This window comes from Macrobrachium rosenbergii, chromosome 10, assembly GCF_040412425.1.
Source record: "Macrobrachium rosenbergii isolate ZJJX-2024 chromosome 10, ASM4041242v1, whole genome shotgun sequence".
NCBI lineage: Eukaryota > Metazoa > Arthropoda > Malacostraca > Decapoda > Palaemonidae > Macrobrachium > Macrobrachium rosenbergii.
In genome coordinates, this window is record NC_089750.1 from 3,916,651 (window position 1) to 3,937,050 (window position 20,400).

The window sequence follows — 20,400 nt, forward strand, 5'->3', positions numbered from 1 at the left end:
TCTTCAGCATTTTTTTTTCCAGCAGAAATGGAGGTTCCGTAGAAGAAAAACAAATGTCTAAAATGAGACCTTGAGTAGTTTTCAGTAGTCACTAGGCTTCCAGCGAGCCCTTGGATCAGGTTTCTGGTTTAGATCTTACACTGAAGAAAGTCCTTCCTTTGACTTTTGATTTTCAGGACAGATCAGTGAACTTCACATGCTCCAATTAAGGTTACTGATATGGAGGTAGGAGGTTAATTGGTCTTTCCTTCACAGTTGGTCTTTTAACAGGCCTATACTGTACCATAGATAGCCAGGATCACCCCACTGCATCCATTGCCATTCCCTCTCTCAGTCCTTGCCATAAACAGAGGACCTGCTTTTTTCCCCAATTAGAGATTTGTCTTTATTGTTAAGGAACCAATAAATCCATGGAAGGTCTGTCTAAGCAGTTCCTTTCCACAAAAAGCAAGTAACTTGGTTACCTCAAGCAAGTTATCTTTAGGGGCGTATGGTATGTGACTGGCAAAAGAGCACAATGTCAAGATGTCTATAAAATCTTATTCTCTGTACCCTTAACGTTTTGAGGAAAATCTTCGTCATCTCTGTTTTAAACAATTTTTGCAAGATTTTACATCAAGGGTATGCAGGTAGTACTCATCCTCATTAGGACCTACCGCAGGGAAGATATGGACTTGGTAGAATCATCATATTAGTCTTTTAATTTCCGATCGTGGCAGCCTTGAAGGTGTAGAATTTGCAGGGTTATGTAAGGCTTACTCCGGTCCAGGAGCACACTAGACTGGCAGATTGAAGATCAAACAGCTCATAATTTTTATTCATCAGCAGAGTTACTGCTTTACAGTAACATTTTCGTCTTAGAGTCAGGGCATTTGCTGCTAATATCACAATTAGTTTGTGGTGGAACAAAACTGCTTTAAAAGAATGAAATTATTCTCACAAACTCTAGTCTTACAAGTAGGTGGTCTTGTTGAACTACCTAATAATAGTAGTGGTAATAATATAATACTGAACTCATGCTTCCCAGCCAGATGAGGCTATATGCAAATGATGTTCTTAATTGTTAGGGCTACTACTACTCCCAATTTGCTTGTTAAATAAGTTGTCTGGAGCATTTCAAGGCTATAAATTTGGGCTAAATATAAGAAACAGATTTTTAGGTTGACTTGATAGCTATTAATTTTCAAAAGTTTTAAGCCAGTCAATTTTTTATTAGTGTAAATTTTATCAAGCATAAAAAGTTTTGTTCATTAAGCCATAGAAATATAGTTGACCCAGAAAAAATTGTTTAAATGGCTTAGAAAGGCCTATTAAAGGTAAACAAATTCTTTATATAATTTTTATAAACAACTGATTTCATCTGCTCTTTCAGTGTAATTGGTGTAACAAGATAGGCAGATGTAGTACGGGTTTAGACCGTCACCGTCAAGATTGGCTGCATCAGGGATGTGAAAACTTGAGCATCCAAGACGTAGATAAGTGTGCTGGTCTAGCCCCTCCACCATCCTATCCATCCAACAATCTCCCTAGGAATTCCAGCGTCGATACATTTGGGCAGAATGCCAGTGTTGAACCTTACGCAAAAGGTAGGTTGCTTAGTTAATTGTCGTCTTCCTCAGGCTTTTTGTATGACATGTTCTGACCACGACTACTCTGAATGGTACTTTGTGCCTCATCAGAGGTCAGTGTTGTTAACTTATCCTGCATGACAGGTGGTGTGGAGTTACTGATGGTGGCACCCGTTAAGGGGATACCACCTGCTGTGAGTCTTGCAAGGCACGCTGGAGACTTTACCAGAGTTTCTTTGCAGTGTCCTTTCTGCCTCCCTTTCAGCTGCATTACTTTCTGCCTTTTATTTTTCATTTGTTCCCTTGGTTTTATTCCTTCTAGCTATCCAGCATCTTAGTCTATACATTTGTGCCAGTTTCCACCTTTCACTTAAAGAATCCTTTGGTTGAGCTGTACAAGTCAGGAAATGCAGCTGTCTCAGTAAACTACTTTATCGTGATGTGGGTTTTTAGGGAGCTAGAAGTGAACAGGTGACATCTCAGTATGAATGGAATATTTTCATTTAAATGGAAATTCTTTTGCAGAGCATTATTCTAAATTGACAACAAAACTGAAGGTGTAATTCAGTTTTGTTGTCAATAGCACAATTGTATGCAGTTTTCATAGGTATTTTTTTAATATATACTGAATAGCCATTGGGAGCTTGTATCTTTGGCAGACCAGTCTTCAGAGTAGGAAGAAGAATCATTAGTTATTGCAATACCAGTATGAGTTCATTGCAATTATAGGTACAATTTATTTCTGTAATATATGACTGTCAAGACTGAGAACCAGTCAAGTAGTGAGATACCCATAATCTTTCAAGCACATGGTATATAATTAGCTTGAGAAAATATTAGCGGAAAGAATAGGATTCATTGGATATTGAAACTAAAATGGCTTGTGGTAAAAATAATTTGTTAAAAGTTACAAAGATGTTATTGCAGCATTTTGATTGTGTATGATACAGAAAAGTGGGCGTAATCCAACCGGTATGCATGAAATTTGTGAGAAATTGGTTGTTAATGAAATTTACTCATGCTTAGTTAGAGATGTTTAAAGAGTTCCGGTGATCATTGCATTGTTGTAGGGGTTGCTAATGTTAGTTTTATTGAGTAGTAAGCTGTAGAGTAATTGCTAGAAATGTTTTTGGTATGCAGCATTTTATGTAGTGTATGAAAGTATCACTATCGTAATTTGTTTTAAGGGATGAGACATGAAATGAGTTCTTTGTCATTTTTTCTGTTAGTGTTTTCTTCTGGAATTCGCACAAGGTCTGGGTGGTCTTCATTACACTTTGTGATTTTTTGGGGCCTTAATTGTGCATCTTTGTCATGCTATTTTTCTGAGGTGTATGTACCTTTTTTTTTTTATCACACAGCTTCTGGGAATCACTTGTAATGGGGAGAATTTGGGATAGATGTTAAGAAATGTGAAGGAAAAATCAGAATTTGAGAGTACTTCTTAGTTGTATTCTTTTGGGGACCACCTTATGAGTTAGGGGTGAATTTCTGGAACACTGACAAAGATTTCTTCAAGGTTCTTAAAAACAATGATGGGATGGGATAGACATCTGGGAGTCATTTAATGAGAAAGATGATTTGGAAATGTGGAAAGAACATTTTGTAAAATTGGAAAAATGAAACATTTGAAGTTCCTAGATTCATTAAGAAGTTGAATTCAGAATGACATGAATATCTTGTTGTAGAGAAAAGTGGCAAGCTACACAACTACACAAGATGTAAATGAATTTGAAGTTTTTGTAAGATTAACTGAATAAACTCAATTGAAAAATGACTATTTTATACCTGAATTTAATGTCCTTGATAATATATTTTAACAACTGTTCAGCATCATGTTCTTCATATTAAGACAACTTACTCCTGCCTGCCCTTGTCTTGGTTTTTTTCAGGTTTTTTTTTTGCTGATCTGGGTTATTACACCCTGTCTTTGCATTTGAAGAGAAATCTGATGCTTGAGATGAGTGCAAAGTTTCTACAGGGTTTTTATATTGCATAACTTTCCATTGCCTGAATGGTTTTCCCAGTTGCTGTTGGTTAAAGCAATGAAATATCTAAGAAAAAATATAAAAGGATTTATCTAGGAGAATACTAGTATTTGTGTGTTCAAACATTGGAACTCTCCCTAATTTCATCTTTACCATGGGTCAGCAGTTCATAAGTACTTTTTCTTCAAAACATTAATTAATGTGTATTTTATTAAAGGGTGGGTATTTCGTGGAATGGTGGTTACATAACTACATTTTGTCAGCTGTCTTTTCAGGCTGCTAACCGTTGGCCCTCATTATGCTTCCAAATCAGTAGGGCATGCTGCATTCCCTTACCCAACCAAGAAACTGTTATATATGCCCTATGTACAATGTGGTTTTTTTATTTTTACAACAATACATAATTCCACTGGCATGTAATTTTGTTGTACATGTCGTGCAAAAGTAAGTTATGTAATGTGTGGGGTGTTTTATTTTCATTGTGTACTGCACAGCTTTTTTTAATTAATAAAATGTAGTGTGCATTTAGGGCAACTTCACAATAAGTTCCAGTGGGGCTACTTTCATTTAAAAAGTAATTGATTTTGTTAATCAATCATCTTGAACAAAATAGGTGCTCTGTTGTTCGAGCTACAGTATTTAAGAAAAAAAAAATACTAAACAGAAATAAGGTTAAGTTTAGTGAGAGATTTGACTTGGCATTTATTTGAAAATGAGGTTGCCTGTAGGGGACTGTTCCCCAGGAAAAACTAGGAATGTTATCTATTAGAACTACTGTATTGAGAATTTCCTTCCCTCATCATCATCATCATCATCTGTTGAGGTGACTGTCTCTGGGTATGGGATATCTGCCGAATATGTAGCTTTACTTCAGTTAAGTTTGTTGTTTATGTAGGCTTCTTGTCCCTTTTAAGATTTTTGTATTAAAACTAGATTTGTTTGTTGTGTGATAACAGCTTGTCATTTGACATTTTGTGCAAAGCCAGATAACTGAAGTGAGGTTCTTTGGTAGTTTTTGTGCATAAGAATTTTTTTTATCAGGATCAACATTGTAATATTGTTTCAGTCCATTGAGAACTCAATTGGTGGCTATGAGGCAGCATTATTTTATGCTATGCCATGAATTAGACTGTTCATAGTTTTGTGTGTTAGTTTGTGGTAGTATTGTACAACTGAAATAGAAAAAGATTGTAGGACTTTCATTGAGGTACTTGAAATACTTATGGATTTTGTACATTGTGCTTGGCACCCATTACATAATCAATTTTTTTTGCTGTGGATTACATTATACACTTTAGGTCTTTATTTTCGTCTGTCTGCGGCCCCTTCCTTACTAAATGCTGCTGGATCAAAGATTGAGGTGTTAGGATAGAATGTAGGAATAGCAGAGTTAGAAAGATGCAAAGCATTTATGTAGTTATCACTAATAGTAGATTTACCAGACAACAGGGTCTCAGTTATAGACTGTCACAAGGCTTGGCCAGAGAATTTGTTCCGAATTGAGAGGTGATAATTAAGAGCAAGGTAAAGTTTAAGTAGTTGGACACCTAGGGGAGACTAAAAGAAATGGAAGAAAGATACAGATGTGTTAATGTTTCAAGTTACCATTTTCAAATGCTTGTGTTGGTTGAGCTGGTTTTTTAGAGGATATTGTTTGAGCACATGGGAGTATGCCTTGGTGATTTAGTACTCTAGGTAATTATCTGCATGTGACTTTAATTTGTTCTCTTGATGTCCTGTCCTGAGTTACTCCAGTTGTTCTGTGAGGCATCTCAATTGTGACAAAAGTCAAGGCTTTAAACATTTTTTTTCCAAATGTCCTAGCCAACAGTCAGGTCTATCGTTATGAGATATGAAGTTTGACTGTCCATTATTATATCCGTGAAGCTACTGTAAAGTATGTTTTTGTCAAACCTAACTTCACTTGTAGACTTCAAAGCACCTGATACAGTTTAGAGAAAAAATGTGAAATACTCTTCTTGTATTTGTGTAGAGACATGAATAGCACCTAATATCACTGGGCATGAAGCAAAAAATTTTGTAAGTGACACAGTACAAGCCTAGCAAAGTCTGTATTAGCTGGTCATGAAATGCACTTGTACAAATCTGTATTCTTCAGACATATACAAGCAACGTGGCTAATTGTTGTACCAGATTCACATTGAGTGTAGAAGACGAAATGTAGGGAGTCATAACGAATGGTGGTGAGAGCAAACAAAAGAATGCTTGAGATAATGTACGAAAATGCCATTAGGAAAGAATTACACAGTATTAAGTAGACTGTATGTTGGATCCATTTGTGGGTTGCCTCAGTACCCAAGTATGTCTGTTAGATCTCCAGATAAGTCTGATGCTGCAGGGTTATTGTGAAATGGCACTGTGCTGTATTTGAGTAACTTTACTGATGTATAGTGTCCTAATGCAACCAGGTTTTATCAAGCTCTCTTTTTCAAAACTGCGTCTTTTCATTATGCACAGCAGATTTTTGAGTCTCACAAAAAGTACAAAGTTAGGGGCTCTTGGTCATTCAGTTAATGTAGAAGACTTTATCGGTGAGAAACAACTTGGAAATACAAACCCTTGCATACCTGCATGTTTAAGTGAGACTCTTGGACAAAGTCAAGCACTTATTTGCATAATTGAATGAAGATACTAATCCAGGATGCTAGGGAGGTGGTAGTGATTTTATCTAAAGCTTAGCTGTGAAGATTAATACTGCGGACTGTGAAAAAAAAATTTTTTGCCATAAAAAATCAGATTTAAGTACAGTACAAGAAGAATTTAATGAGAAACTCGTTAAATTGTTTGCTTTAAAATTGTGCTTTTCTTTTTTAGAAAGTTCTGGTGGTGGTAGTGATGAGTTGAGTAAGCTTTGGAAAGATGTTAAGGCTAGTATTGTGAAGATATAAAATTTGGTAACAAACAAAAAATGGAGGACAGAATACTTATGTTGAGAATGTAACGTTGTGTAAACTGATGTTGTTTACAATGGCTTTAGTTGCAGTGATATCGTCATAGCCATGCCACAGCTGATTAGGTAATGTCACTTTGGATGGGGTGTTAATCAGATTTGCACTGCAAACACTGACAGATTGCAGTTTCTGTTTATTGTATGTGCACCTTTACTAAATGCTGCAATTGCTTTCATCAGGGTGATAAAAGGTTTGTGGAACATTTTCAAGATGCTATTGATATCCTGAGTGTAACAGTATGCAGTGTAAAATTTTTCAGCTGTTCATTGTTAAATCTAGCTTCCCTCTCCATACTGTGGTTTTCAGAATACAGCAGTGATTTTTTATGATGGCCGATCGGCATAAAATACTATGCAGAGAGGAAGGTGGACTCTTTCTGTTGTCTTGTAACTTGTTTGTAGTCTTACCAGGTAGACTGAATTACAGTGTTTGCAGGAAATGTTTTGGAATTAAAGTTAGGAACTGGCTGTCTTTCTTCTCGCAGGCTCAGGTATTTCTTCTGCTACTAACAGAAGCAGCAGTGACAGCAGCAGCAGCAGCAGCAGCAATAGCAGAGGAAGCAGCAACGTTTCCTCTCCCACGAACACTACTCCCTTGCCTTCAAACTTGTCACCCATTGCCCCACTTAGTAATAATCCCCAGTTAGCTAACCCAGAAAATAATAACCACAATGGTGTTCCTCTGAATACCTTGGACACTGATTTACCTTCTTTTCTATCCCCAACTACCAAAACCCAACCAGCTCCTGGTTCCTCAGGTTTGGATGCTTCGGAATACAAGGAAGGGATAGTTACGGATGGCGAGCCTGAAACACTAGCTCACACATCTGGGAGAGGTAGAGTTTGGCATTAGCATGATGGCAATGCATTGCAGACATGTTACTTGCACCAGCTTGACTTGCCTGATTTGTTTGTCCCCATCTCATTTGCCGTCACTGTTTTGCATGTGTTCATACTTTTGTGTACTGTACATATAAAGACAAAATATGTTATTGCCATATTGTAACAAATTGCATGTTTTGTCATGTAGTTAAATGGAAACATGATATATCTTAGAAATGGGTTTCAATCTGATTTGTTACCATGCAAAAATAACTCTCTTAATTTTTTTGAATGTTTAGATAGGATCTAAAAAACACTAGCAAAAAGGAAATGCACCTATTGATGTGAAATTTTTTCCAAATATATCTTGCTCAGCCATTGATGTAAGTTGCATTTGTGAAAGTTTGAATTGCCATCCTTGTTTGGTAGCTAAATTTTGGCATCAGAAGCATGTTATCGTAATAGTTCTAAGTGTAATTATGCTTTAGTAAGTCTCTAGTGAATAACTGTAGCACTTGCAGATTTTACTGTTGGTGCCAGACTTTCCTTTCACTGAGTTTCTTTCATATTTTTTTTAGGCCTGGAAATAGGATAAAGCAGTCATAAGGCTTTTGAGATATGAAACTGTTTTTTGTCTTTAACAGTGGTCATTGTAGGTACATTTATCAGTGTGCAGAACAGCCTGATATTGCTTGCAAAATTATTGAAAGATTCTAATTTAAAGTTTCCCTAGAATAGTTTTTAATTTTGGATGTTTAAAACATTTTACAGTCATGCCACAGCTCTATTTTAGGATGTTAGGTTACTTGAAGTGAGAATGCCTTTTACCAGTCTGTACTGGCCACATTTTTTAAACAGTTGGGAGTTCTGAATTAAACGTGCTACACAAGGTACATTTTTGGGAAGATAGTAATTTTTTCACTGCTTACTGGGATCTTTTCTGGGTTATTGTGACTTAGTCTACATGAGTTAGTGTCTCAGTAAAGATAACTCTAATGACTATATAGTAAAACTCCATTTAGTTCACCAAACCTGTGTAGTCAGTAAACCTAGCATGGCTTTAGTGTATTCTTTTCCTTCGTTTTTAGCACCAATTATTTGATAGCAATAACAACAAAATAATAATTATTTTGACTTAAGGTTTTATGTTCATCTAGTTCAGTTAGGTTTTGAAAAAGTTGTGGCTAGTTGCTATAATTGACATAAAATGGGCAAGATGCCTAAAACATAACTCTTAAGTAAATTTCTTTATTATTGTTGATGCTTGCCACAGTTGCCTTTTTCCAGTTCAGGTGAAAAGTATAGAAAAACTGTTAACAGTATCACTATATAGTCTACAAAAGGAGCCACACAATATTACAAGAAATGAATACTCGTCAAGTTCGTTTGTATGGTCATCTGAACTTTGAAATAAAATTAAGTTGTGGCATCACAGTGGGGGATCTGTATCAGCTTCATTTGTGTAATTGTCTGCATTGTGGTCCTCATTTTATGTCCTGTTATCTTTTCCGTGAAATTCAATGGGATGCTTTATTTCTTGAAGTTTGAGTGGTAATTTGACTGGTCGGGGCTTTGCTTTTGCGTACTCATTTTGTCCCAATGGCATATTATGCTTACCACTATATGCTTTAATGGTGTCTTGCTTCATGGAAGTCTAGCAAGGCACTTAGTCCTGATTTATTGTTGCTGAGTTCTGATGAGAATTTTTTGACGAGTTGACACGCCTTGCAGAATTGTCAAGTTATGCACTTCAACTTTAGTTTTGGACATGGGTTGGTTCTTCTTTGCCCAAGAAAGGCAGTTTTTTTTTTATCTTTCAGATGTTTCTGGTATCTTCAAGGTAATTTAAATGGCTCACTATCTCAAGAAACTTTAATCACATGGCATGGCCTAATGAGAACCATCTATAGTCTTCTTCTTTGGGATTTGGAAAAAACTGTTATTGTTTTTCTTGGTTTCCTAAGAGACATTTTTTAGGATTCTGGCCTAACACTCTGTGTCCTTACAGTTAGTCAGGGTACTATAGCTTGGTGATCACACTGTTAGCGGTCTTCAGTGATGGCCCTCTCAGGTCTACCTCGGCTTCACATTTATGACATCTCTTATTTCTTCATATTTACGAGTACTTCTATAGGTCAGGTCTGATCTCTAGAGCAAAAACTGGCCAGATAAAGTATCTACTGTACTTTTAGTTTATACTTTTATCACTATAATGCTCTGTCAACTTCTTTTTGTTTGATGAAGATCTGGTTGAACATGTCTGCTGTATTAGCATTATAGATATCCAGGTTACTGCCACCATGGCTGAGAGAGAATTCAGCCTTTGAAATATGTAAATTATACTGGCATTAGCTGTACCTTATTTGGATATTTCTCTCATTTGGATTTTCTTCTGCTTGTTTTATCTATTGGATTGAAAAAAAAAAAAAAAAGGAGCCTCATTGCTGACCCTGTCCTGTTTCTTGTGAAGTTTCCACTTTGGAGATAATAGAAGTCTTTCCGTTGTTTACTACACCCCGCTGAAATTTGGATTTGTCGTCTTGGTTGCTGGTTACTTCAATCTGTCTTTCCAAAAGCAGCTGGTGAATGGCCCAGACATTTTTAAGCAATAAAATGACTGTTCTGGTTATTGATTGTTATTAGTACATGATGTCTTTTTAAATATAAGAAGACATTGCTTTTCTTGGTACATAGTCTCAGATTTATAAGAGCATAAACACAAGCACTGAAAATTTAGTCAAGAAATACATGGGACGTTCATCTCATTTTCTGTCTTTAACAAAAATCTCACGTTGTATATAAGCCATAATATAAAAGTTTATTTTTGAATAGTGTCAGGAAACATAGTTATAGTTAGCTTAACCCAGTTAAAATGTAATCACGTAGCTGAGTTTTCCTGTTACTTTTAGTGAGATTTTTTCTCGTGTAACTATTTTTTGTGCTGTGAACAGCAGGTTGAAGAACTGAAGAAGTTGGCCCGAATTTCTGTGCATCCTCTGTAACATTTTTCCTGTGGATGCTGAATTAACAGAACTGAACATTGCAGTAGCTTAATAGCCATAAGATACAGTAGCTCTAAATTTTGCATAAGAATGCAAATGATGATAGTTTTTCATTCAAGAATTCTGTATGTTACTTGAGCACCACTTGCTAGTCATTGATTGTGAGAGTGACTGTTGTATTTTTTTAACGAGTTTGTCATTTTAAAGCATTATATTGAGCAAAGCTTATGATTTGCTCTAGAGAAAATCTCTAAAGGTTTAGGTGCCGCTTGTAAGTACCAGTTAAGGGGGATGCAATTATGTTTTTGTGAGTTGTAGAGAAACATTATTTGCATCTGTGCACAGTACACCAGCTTTTGTAAATGAAGCACAAGGGTAAATGGTAAATGTTTCAAGGGTTGACAGGAAATGTTCTAATTGAATTTTAAACAAAAGTTACGCTGTTTTTTGTAAAAAAATTTTTATTGTTTTGTGTTTTTATCAGATGATAATGCATGTACAGTACTAAATATAGTGACTTGTGTAGTCTTCACCATCATTTTATGAAAAATCGTTAATACCAAACTGTTGTGTGGATTTTTTTTTCTATTTGCCCTTGCCCACTGCTCTCTGCAGTGCATATGACGACAACAGTTATTTATATTGTGTACTGTTTTTTACTTTTGTTTCAGTCAGACTGAAAAAACCTAAGAGAAGTTGACTCTGTGGTATTTATCATTTTTGTAACTAGCATTATGTGCTAATTATTTTCATGATTTAAGGTGATAACTTCATGACATACAATCGTGAAATGAAGTTTTCACATTTATCTCAAATTTGTTCAGATATTTGGTTGTTACCATTTATGCTGTATGCCTGTTTTTGTAAATATTGTGTGTGTCACAGCCCAAATGTTTAGTTTGTTCCGTATTGAAATTTATAATGGAAATGGTAGAAATATGGAAAGATACTTTTCAAGTTCAGTTACCCTACTTTTTTTTTTAAGTTGAGTAACATCATTAACCTGTTAAGGTTTAATGTTGTGGAAATTTTACAGCCACCCCTTAACTTTATTTTTTATCTAGGGTACTGCTGGTGGTGTTTTTCAGGTATTGTACAATTGTAACGAAAGGACTTGTGATGGGGAAACTCAGTGTGAGGCACATACGGGCTGATCTTTGAATGTTAAATACCTCTTTCTTGACCTTCCATCCTTCAGGAGGGAGGTCTGTTGCTTTCGTTGAGGTCAAGTCTAAGTTATTCTAACACCTTTTTGTTTTTTCTAGACCTTGATAAGGTAAGGGCAGTTGGTTGCCAATCAATTTAGCTTCTGCAGCAAAAAAAAAAAAAAAAAAAAAAATGTACAGTAACTACACTGGGAAGTAGTTACACATTTTCTTCCTTGTTCCACAGCAGTTGTATATTGTATGTAAAATCATGATAGTGATATGGCTATGATATTGCAGCTTAAGTGGTGCTTTGAGAAATCTGTTCTTAAATTGTGGAAATAGGTCCATGAGATATGTTGTGCATAGTTTCAAAAAGTTTCGGGTATTCATTGTACAGGCAGCCCCTGGGTTATGTCGGGAGAGCTCCGTTCCTGAAGCATGAGGTAAGCCGGAACACTGTATTAAAAATTGCTAAAAATGAGGAATTAAGTGGTGAAAGCCTTACCTTTAATCTTTTGGTTGTCATGAAAACTTCCCAGTTGATTTACCTTGCTTTTGGTGAGGTGTGTAGCCATGATCTTGTAAATTTCCTCCAAAAATGTACAAATATTCTTCCATCGCCATCAGATTGAAATGACATAACCTTGGAATATGTGGTGTAACCTGAACAGATTATTTTATCATTTGAAAAGCGCCGTAAGCTTGGAACAATGTAAGCTAAGGCCGATGTAACAAGGGGACTGCCCGTATGTTTTTCTTGCTTTAGAATTTAAATAGGAGAAGTTTATTAGGTGAATGCTATTTAGTCGAATGGTTTTCTCAAACTTTTAGGTATATGCACATTGGCCCATTGGTTTATTACCATCCATTCTGTTTCAGGTGGTGATGAGGGTCAGACGAGTGTTGGAGGAGTAGTTGCAGTGATATTCCTACTTGGGTTAATTCTAGGTGTTGGTGGATGGGTTGCCTATGCATACTTCTACCCACATTCAACTTCAGGACAGATACTTATCAGGGTAAGTAAAAATATTTATATTTCTTTGCTCCAGAAGTATAGAAGTCCGTATTGTATTTAAAGCTTATGCAATTTGGATATGAAAGGCAAAACTGTAGTGATAATATTCAGGGCAGGATAACTTATTTTTTATTAAGTTTTTAAAGGAAAATTCTATAATATTTGGTTAGACTGCCTTCTCGTGGATTGATTGATTGATTGATTTTTTTTTTTTTTTTTTTTTTTTTACAAAATTCTCTAGTATGAGATTAAACTACCTTTGTGTGGATTGTTAAATTTATGAATAATTTCAATGGGTAGTCTTAGAGAAACTCTAGACTGGCATTTCATAAGATATGTATTAGTACAGTCAAACCTTCTGCATTCGCAAAATTTTTATTGGAACCTAATTTGCTTCTGTGATTTTTTTCACAGATCTGTGAAATTTTTATTCTCTCTCTCTCTTCCTTTCTTGTAGTTAGTGCGCACATATTTTCACAACTTATTATTTCTCTATGTAATTTTAAATTGATTGAATACCTGTACCCTCTGTATAGTACATGTGCCCTTTATTTTATTGAATTGTACCTATGTTGTATGATTTCTGTGACACATGAAGTTTAAATGACAAAGAAAACATCATTCAGAATGAAGTTTACAGTCTCATCCCATTCGTTAGTTGGTTTTACCTTACTGTGAGTATAAAAGAAAATGGCAGCCAATGAATTAGTGTAGGGGTAACATTAGTATACCATACTGTAAATGCTCTAGTGTGGCAAGTACCCATTAGGTGATACAGTACTCTATTTTTACGTCAACCATATATATATTTTTTTAAGGGTAATGTATTAAGCTAACTTATAAATGAAATTAAAGTGCTTTGGGGGCATGATTTGGTCGTAACTATGGTTTAAATTCAAGAAATAAGCATTTATTAGCATTTTTAGTATATATTTTCCTTCATTTGGAAATTAACTTGTTCTATTCTTTTTCATTGAATTCCTTTTGAAAAAGCTCATATTTTTCCTGTTAAAATTTCAGTATCGTCCAAGTACCTGGTCCTGGAGGAGAGGTGAAGCTCGTTACACAGCCGCCTCGATACACAGCATACACATGTGAGCATATGCAGTGTACTCAATGAAATGATAATTCTATGGACAACTTCCCTTATTTTTGGGTAAGTGATAATCAGGAAAAAGTATTGAGCTAAAGGACAAAGATATACTATACAGTATATCAGATAAGAGTAATGATCAGATCATCTGTACCTTGTATTACCATACTTTATATGGGTAATGAAAATTAATGAATAGTTGATGTATATCATATATATATCTGTATATTTATAGGGAAGCACACCAGCACCCTTGGCTGTTTAATCTTTTAAGTGACTTTATCTTTACAGATTTGGGGACAGTAGAAAATAAATGATGTAGTGATATCAAGGGACAATAATTGTATTGCATGTAAAATAGCGCACGGAGTTATATTTCATATTTAGGTGGCGTCCTAACACATACAGATTCCAGTCTCCTGTTACCACATATGACTGAACGTATTGTGAGTCATGGTTTGTGTGTGGAAATGGTGAGCACTGGATTTCCATTGACTTCAGGGTAGGTTGATTTAATTACAGGATATACATTTTATTGTAACATTCATAGGTAGTCTGTAATGTTTTCAACTAACATTGCATACAGTAATGAATTATTTTGTTAGTTAAGGTCAACATTTTATGTGAAAATGTGTTTTCTGCCAGTGTTAATTTTCCATAGAAAAGGCAGTGTTTTAATGATTTCAATGTAACAAAGAACTGTATGTGCTTAAAATTACTGTAGGTAGTTACAGTAATGAAGACCATAACCCACTTTTCTTTTAATTTGGCTACTTACTTCACTTGGAATTATCTTTCTTAATGAGCAGTTGGCTGTTTACCTATTTTTTTCAAGTGGCAAGAAGGGATAGAATAATTGTGTTCTCTATCCAAGGGCTGTGGCATAGTTAAGCGCCGTTAGTCATTATTTTAGGCTTGTGAACAGTGTAATTTGCTTATTAGTATGTCTGGGAGAAGCTGAAGGTTTTTAGAATATATTGCTGGATAGTGAATTGTGGTCAAGTTCAATTTTTAATGATTTGAGTGATGAATGAACAAAAGTGCCTTATTTCTCCATCCAAAAAACTTTGCCATATACAGTTCTTGTTTTGTATAGTTTACTGCATATATTATATCGTCTAGATCTGATGCAACTTATATAGGTTTTATATTTTTATAAACACCTCATTATATGAACAGTGGAATTTTTATTTTGAAGTGCAATGATTGAAGTGTTCTGTAGGGGGCCTAAAAAATTTTTTTAAGTGTTCCTTAAGAGGCATAATTTTTTTTTTTTTACCAAATGTTTCGGATTCCAACCCAAAAAGATTTAATGCATTGTAAACAGTGAGGTACTTTTCATTTAAATTACATTTTTACTTGAGTACTTCATGATTGTTTTAGCAATTTTTATTAACTTGGCTGATGCAAATTCTTTGCATTGATGGTATATTCATGAGAAATTTTTCGCTAATTGATTATGCATAACATGTAAATGTCACACCTATTGCCATTGAGAAGGCATTTGAAGAAGGCTCAAGGTGAATTTAGCAAATATGGCCAATAATTGTTATTTTACCTTGAAAATTGTTTTGAAAATTTATGGTCTAATGTTGCAGTTTGATGATGGGATAATATTTATGGAAGAAATGCTACTATGATTTTTGTTTTGCGTCAGGGGGTTTTATCTAATGTGCATCCTTCACTTAGTTATGTAGGTCTTGTTTTGGATTGTTAATTCCAATTAAACTGCAATATCTTGGACTAATGTGTGGTCCAGATATTTGTTCTTCATTTTGACAAGATATGTTTTGTATTTATATATAAGATGATTTACTTGTATATTTGTGCTTGTAAGCACGTCTTGTTCACCCTTACCATTTCATTTCAATATTCACATGCATACAAGTTTGCAATGAATCATATATATAATCACTGTCAAACTGTGCAAGTAAGGTTACTCCATGGTGAATTTTAGTTTTTGATGTACAGTATTTCATTTTAACCAAATCTGTGTAGTAAATTTAGTATTTAGCAAAATTTAGTGTGAGTAGTGGTGTAGCTTGATGTAGTTGAGAGATTTCACTTGTGTTATTTTTGTAAACCACCTATTGTGAGTCATGTACATTTGACCATCCAGTCAGAAAAGGGAAGTTAGCCACTATGGTACCAGATCAGATACTTCAGGACGTGGACTCTTTGCTTGTATGGTCTTATACATTCATGCCATTATTTTAGATTCAAGTAAAATTTTTCCAAAATACTTCCATAATTTTGCATGTTTTGGGTCGTTTAAAAACTTTTCATCCAGCTGGAAACTATAGTATTAAACTGTTGAAAATGCTAATTATAACTTATTTTTATTTAATAAAGCTTTAGCTTCCGTAAGGAAAATTCTTCGCTTCATTTTACATAAGACCATCTGATTTATGTAGAAGTGCTTCTGTTGTGTGGTATATATGTGAGAAAATAAGCCTTTTTTTGAGGAACCTACTTGTATAGAATTAGCTTTGTTGTAAGTCACTTACACAAGCTTTGTAAATTTATGCGGCATTGCACCTTTTGTGTAAGTCTTTTGACTTGATTCATTTATTTGGGTGATTACATTACCACCTAGTTTTCATTAACATTAAATCATTTCATTAATTCATTCATGCAAGATCTTTGCTTTATTCATATCATGCTATTAACTAGTATCAACAGATATGCATAATTTGGTAGCCCTTGTATTGAACATTTTATTTACACTGGTCAGATTTCTGTTATACAGCTCAGGAAAGGCTTAGTATATTAGTTGATGAAGAATCAGATATCACACTATCAGTATAAGATTGCCTTTCTGTAGTCAAGGTAGTATGGCTACTTGACACCACTGTATATGGAGAAATCACCTTGCACTGTAGATCCGACTGTGTTCATTTTAGGCAAGTGTTGACAGTTTTAAATTTTTCAAGGTTTTCAAAGGTAGTAGTATTAGTTTAAAACAATTGTCTTTTCAGTTTAACTAGAAAGTATCTTTTACCACGTAATGTTCACATGAAAGGAATGAAATGTCTAAAATTTTCTACGGTCACATTACAAGGCACCATTTGAATTTCAGGTTTCACAGTGCTCTGTTTGTAAAAATATCAGTTATATATTTGAAATTGTTGGGCAAGCATTTGTTGGTGATATACACCATTAATGGCAATTATTTTTTCAGATGAAAGACTTTCAGAAATTATACCCAGTTTTGAGCTTTGGTTTGTGCAATAATGAGATTTTCTTTCTCTGATCTGGTATTTTTTGTATATCATTATGTAAGAATCAAATGAAATTAATATTGGTAATGATCAGCTTTAAATGTCTTGAATTTTAAACCTTGCAATTAGTTATCAAGCCACACAATATTAAGTGGATGTATAACAAAGTTAGACAAATTATCATGCAAAAATACAAAATACTGTAGGAAAAGCAAATTTGTCTACTATTTACCCAATGATCAGTGGAATTTTTTTTACATTTGAATAAAAAGAATGGTGAAGACCCATGGGAGAGAAAGAGAGATAACTGTCAATTCTTGAAGAATTGATAATTCGGTTTTAGTTTCGAGAAACTACTGATAACAGGTCATTCATTTAAATGTAAATTTGCAACAGGAGTCGTGTTATATAATGCAAGAGAAAAGATATGGGTAAGCAATATATATTTCTGTGATAAAATGTAGTGTATTCCATCCCTAAAGTGGCTTCAAAATACTGTACATAGGTTAGGAAGGGTAATGAACTGCAGTCTGACTATTCAAGGAACTTTTTACAAAGTATATTAAGAACTGGTCCTACAATGTTACATTTATTGCTTCTTCACTGAAAAATGATAGTGTTTGGCTATGAGTTACGTTATACTTGTAATGCGAGATTAGATTATTTACGTAATATTCAAAAGCCAGTATAGGAAATATTCTGTTATTCAGAAATAATGTGAATTTAATACTCGCTACAGTTTAACTTATTCACAAGTGATAAAATGTTAGGTAAAGTAGTTAATTTATTGGGACTGAATATTGTATTATTAAATCTGTAACAGAACATTCCTGGTAATAAGACTGAACAAAAGCTATTACTCCAATTTGTAATGGAATACGGGACTACCTGTAGCTTTCATAATATTGAGGTACATGTATGTGTCAAAGCTGCTATAAAATTTAGGCTAAAACTTGAAAACTTACAAGTTTTGTATCTGCATTGTTTGTACCTTTAGAGTAGTTGGTTATTTTGTGAATATCTCCACTTAAAAGCTGTATGAGGAAATTTGGCTTTTGAAAATGTATCTTTATTAGTTTATAATAGGGTTAATAGGTGCTTTTATGACTGTAATGGCAATCAAAGCCCGCTTGTGCATAATACTATTGACTGGTTAGCACAAACATTTGCCTCCATAATTATCACAGTGTTGACTGATGCATATAACAAACACCAGTAAACATAACATATTGGAAATATGTTTCATTATCACCTCATCATTTAGTACTGTTACTTGCCTCATGGTATGCAGTCCATTACTTTTCACTCCTTGCTGGCAGTTATTGAACGTAGTTCCTTTATTTAATATCCACCTCTCCTTTTGACCAGCCCTGTGAATGTATAACAGAAGAAAAGTAATGCAAATTAGTGTCTGCTAATGAGAAAGAAACTGAAATTTGTTTTATTTGTGAAAATACTACTAGTGTCAAAATTACAGGGTTACAGGGTAATTTCCTAAAACCTAGCAAATTTTACAAAAGGAATTATATTAAATGGTGACATTTAACATGCAGCTACTGAGATTACAAATGTAAGGATGAAAACACGGAAGCTAATAAATTCTAATATTTGCTTATAGAGCCTCCTTAATAAACAATTCTAGTGGAGGTGGTAAAAACATTCCCATACACAGACACTGGATAATAATGACCTATCAGTAAATAAGTTAGATTTGCTGCTGATCAGCCTACTGCCAGTCTTATACCATTGGCTGATAGATAAGTACAAAATAAAGGCACCTGCTCCAGCTTCAGGATGGTGTAAAGCATACCAAACATTAGGACTTACTGTTTTAACCTTCCTTTACCTTACACTGCAGTGCAGTTATAAATAAAAATATTTTTCCACCACTATTTTCTGCTCTGAAAGGGTCATAATCTCAGTAATTTGAATAATAATGCATTAAAATTGCACAAAATCAGATTTACTAAATTATAATCCAAACGGATAATTGCCATATCAAGTACAGTGTGACGGCAGTAACTTATAAGTAATGACTGACTCGCCTTCTCACTGACCATGTATAAGGATGGCAATATTTTCCTCAGATTACTCAGTCAACATGCTTTTCATGATAGAACACTGATTCTGGGGTAATTTGGAAGCCGCATAGTTGTGATTTCTAGTATTAGGCAATAAAAAATTCTATGCTACACTAATAAAAAATGCCAAAAAAATTTTATGACATGTTTTTGCACTGCCATATTATATCTTCACAACAACATACATTCAAGACATGTATACCAGGCACTGTATTGTAAAGTATAGAAAAAATTCAGCATCAAAGGCACACCAAACACTAAATTGAAATGTGTTCTACAGGTCTTTGTATCTTTGCAATATCCTTTGTTGAGGCTGAAGATCAAATAGCAAATTCTAACAAAATTAATTATCAATGATTCAATTATAAACAATGAAATGTAATATAAAATTAATATATATTTAAACAAACTGTTTAATATTTATAGCCATACATAAAGTGATAACTAAATATGTACACGACACATCTGTGCCAAAAATCTTGGTCCCTGTAAATTTGCCTAACCTTCCCTGTTTTGAGGAACCTCATAATTATCAGGTGATAATGGCCAGCCCTGAGAGCGCAAAATAACTCTCTGATCTAGTTAAACTACTCAATAATTATCAGATGATGTTATAGAAATCATTTGTCCTCTATATACCAAAGTTATTGAGTACTGTAATGCAAAGCTAAATGAATCCTTAAGACCTCACCTCCACTTGGCACTGTTATGCCTGAAGTGCCAATTAAATCAGCAGGCAGGCAGTTTTTGGATCTATGAACTCTTGCTTCCAAGAACTGGTCAGAAACAGAGGCCTTGTGCAGCCATGGTCGAATCTGAAGATTTATAATTGAGCCCTGCCTCCATGCCAGTCAACAGTACACCTGATTTCATGGACAACATAATGGATATAAGAAATTTTCATTATTACTGTTTTTGAAAGTACTATTTGAATGGCCATATATGGAAGCAATCTTTGATAACAAAAAGCAGCTTACTGATGATATCTGTTATTTTTGTCTACTAGACAACTGTTTCTGTGCAAATGCATGAAATGTGATGCATTGTTGGCCAAGAAGTTGCAAAGCACAAAAATAAAATCTTCATAAAGGGAAAACAATTATAATGACAATGATTTTTCATAAACAGATTCTGAATTATACCACCAAATGCTCAAACCAAAGGAGCTGCGACACTTTCACACACTTTGGCAGGCTGCTTCCTTTGAAGAATAGCATTCCTTACACTTAGGCATTTTCAAACCCTACACAATGATTTAAGCACAAAAGAATAGTAAATAATAAACTATTTACACAAGCTCATTAATTATATATAGCCTTACAATCTTGCAAAAACCATCAACGCAAAGTGTTGAAAAAAAAAAAACTTCCTGATCAACTGCTTAGCCAACTCGTGTACCCTCGCAGGTCCTCTACTAACATTAACTTACTGTCCCCATCTCCATCTGAAGAGAAAGAGGACTGGAGAAGGGCACTATAGTTTATGATTAGT

The 20,400-nt window shown here is 34.5% G+C and overlaps 1 protein-coding gene across 6 annotated transcripts in view; it reads left to right on the top strand.

The window, feature by feature from the left end:
• l(1)G0289 (lethal (1) G0289) overlaps nucleotides 1–18,064 on the top strand; it is a 38,299-nt gene extending 20,235 nt beyond the window's left edge. For 2 of the 6 annotated variants that reach the window (XR_010854213.1, XR_010854215.1), the window contains 5 exons: nucleotides 1,373–1,586; nucleotides 7,271–7,363; nucleotides 12,379–12,515; nucleotides 13,535–13,670; nucleotides 13,899–18,064. Coding sequence is in view for 3 of the 6 variants with exons in the window: in XM_067109764.1 (XP_066965865.1) it covers nucleotides 1,373–1,586; nucleotides 7,271–7,363; nucleotides 12,379–12,515; nucleotides 13,535–13,612 (522 nt within the window). In the remaining 3 variants the exon portion in view is untranslated. Of the gene's footprint in view, nucleotides 1–1,372; nucleotides 1,587–7,270; nucleotides 7,364–12,378; nucleotides 12,516–13,534 lie in introns of all 6 variants that reach the window. The other 4 variants (XM_067109764.1, XM_067109766.1, XR_010854214.1 and 1 more) reach the window with 3 other exon arrangements.
• Nucleotides 18,065–20,400: the final 2,336 nt, after the last annotated feature.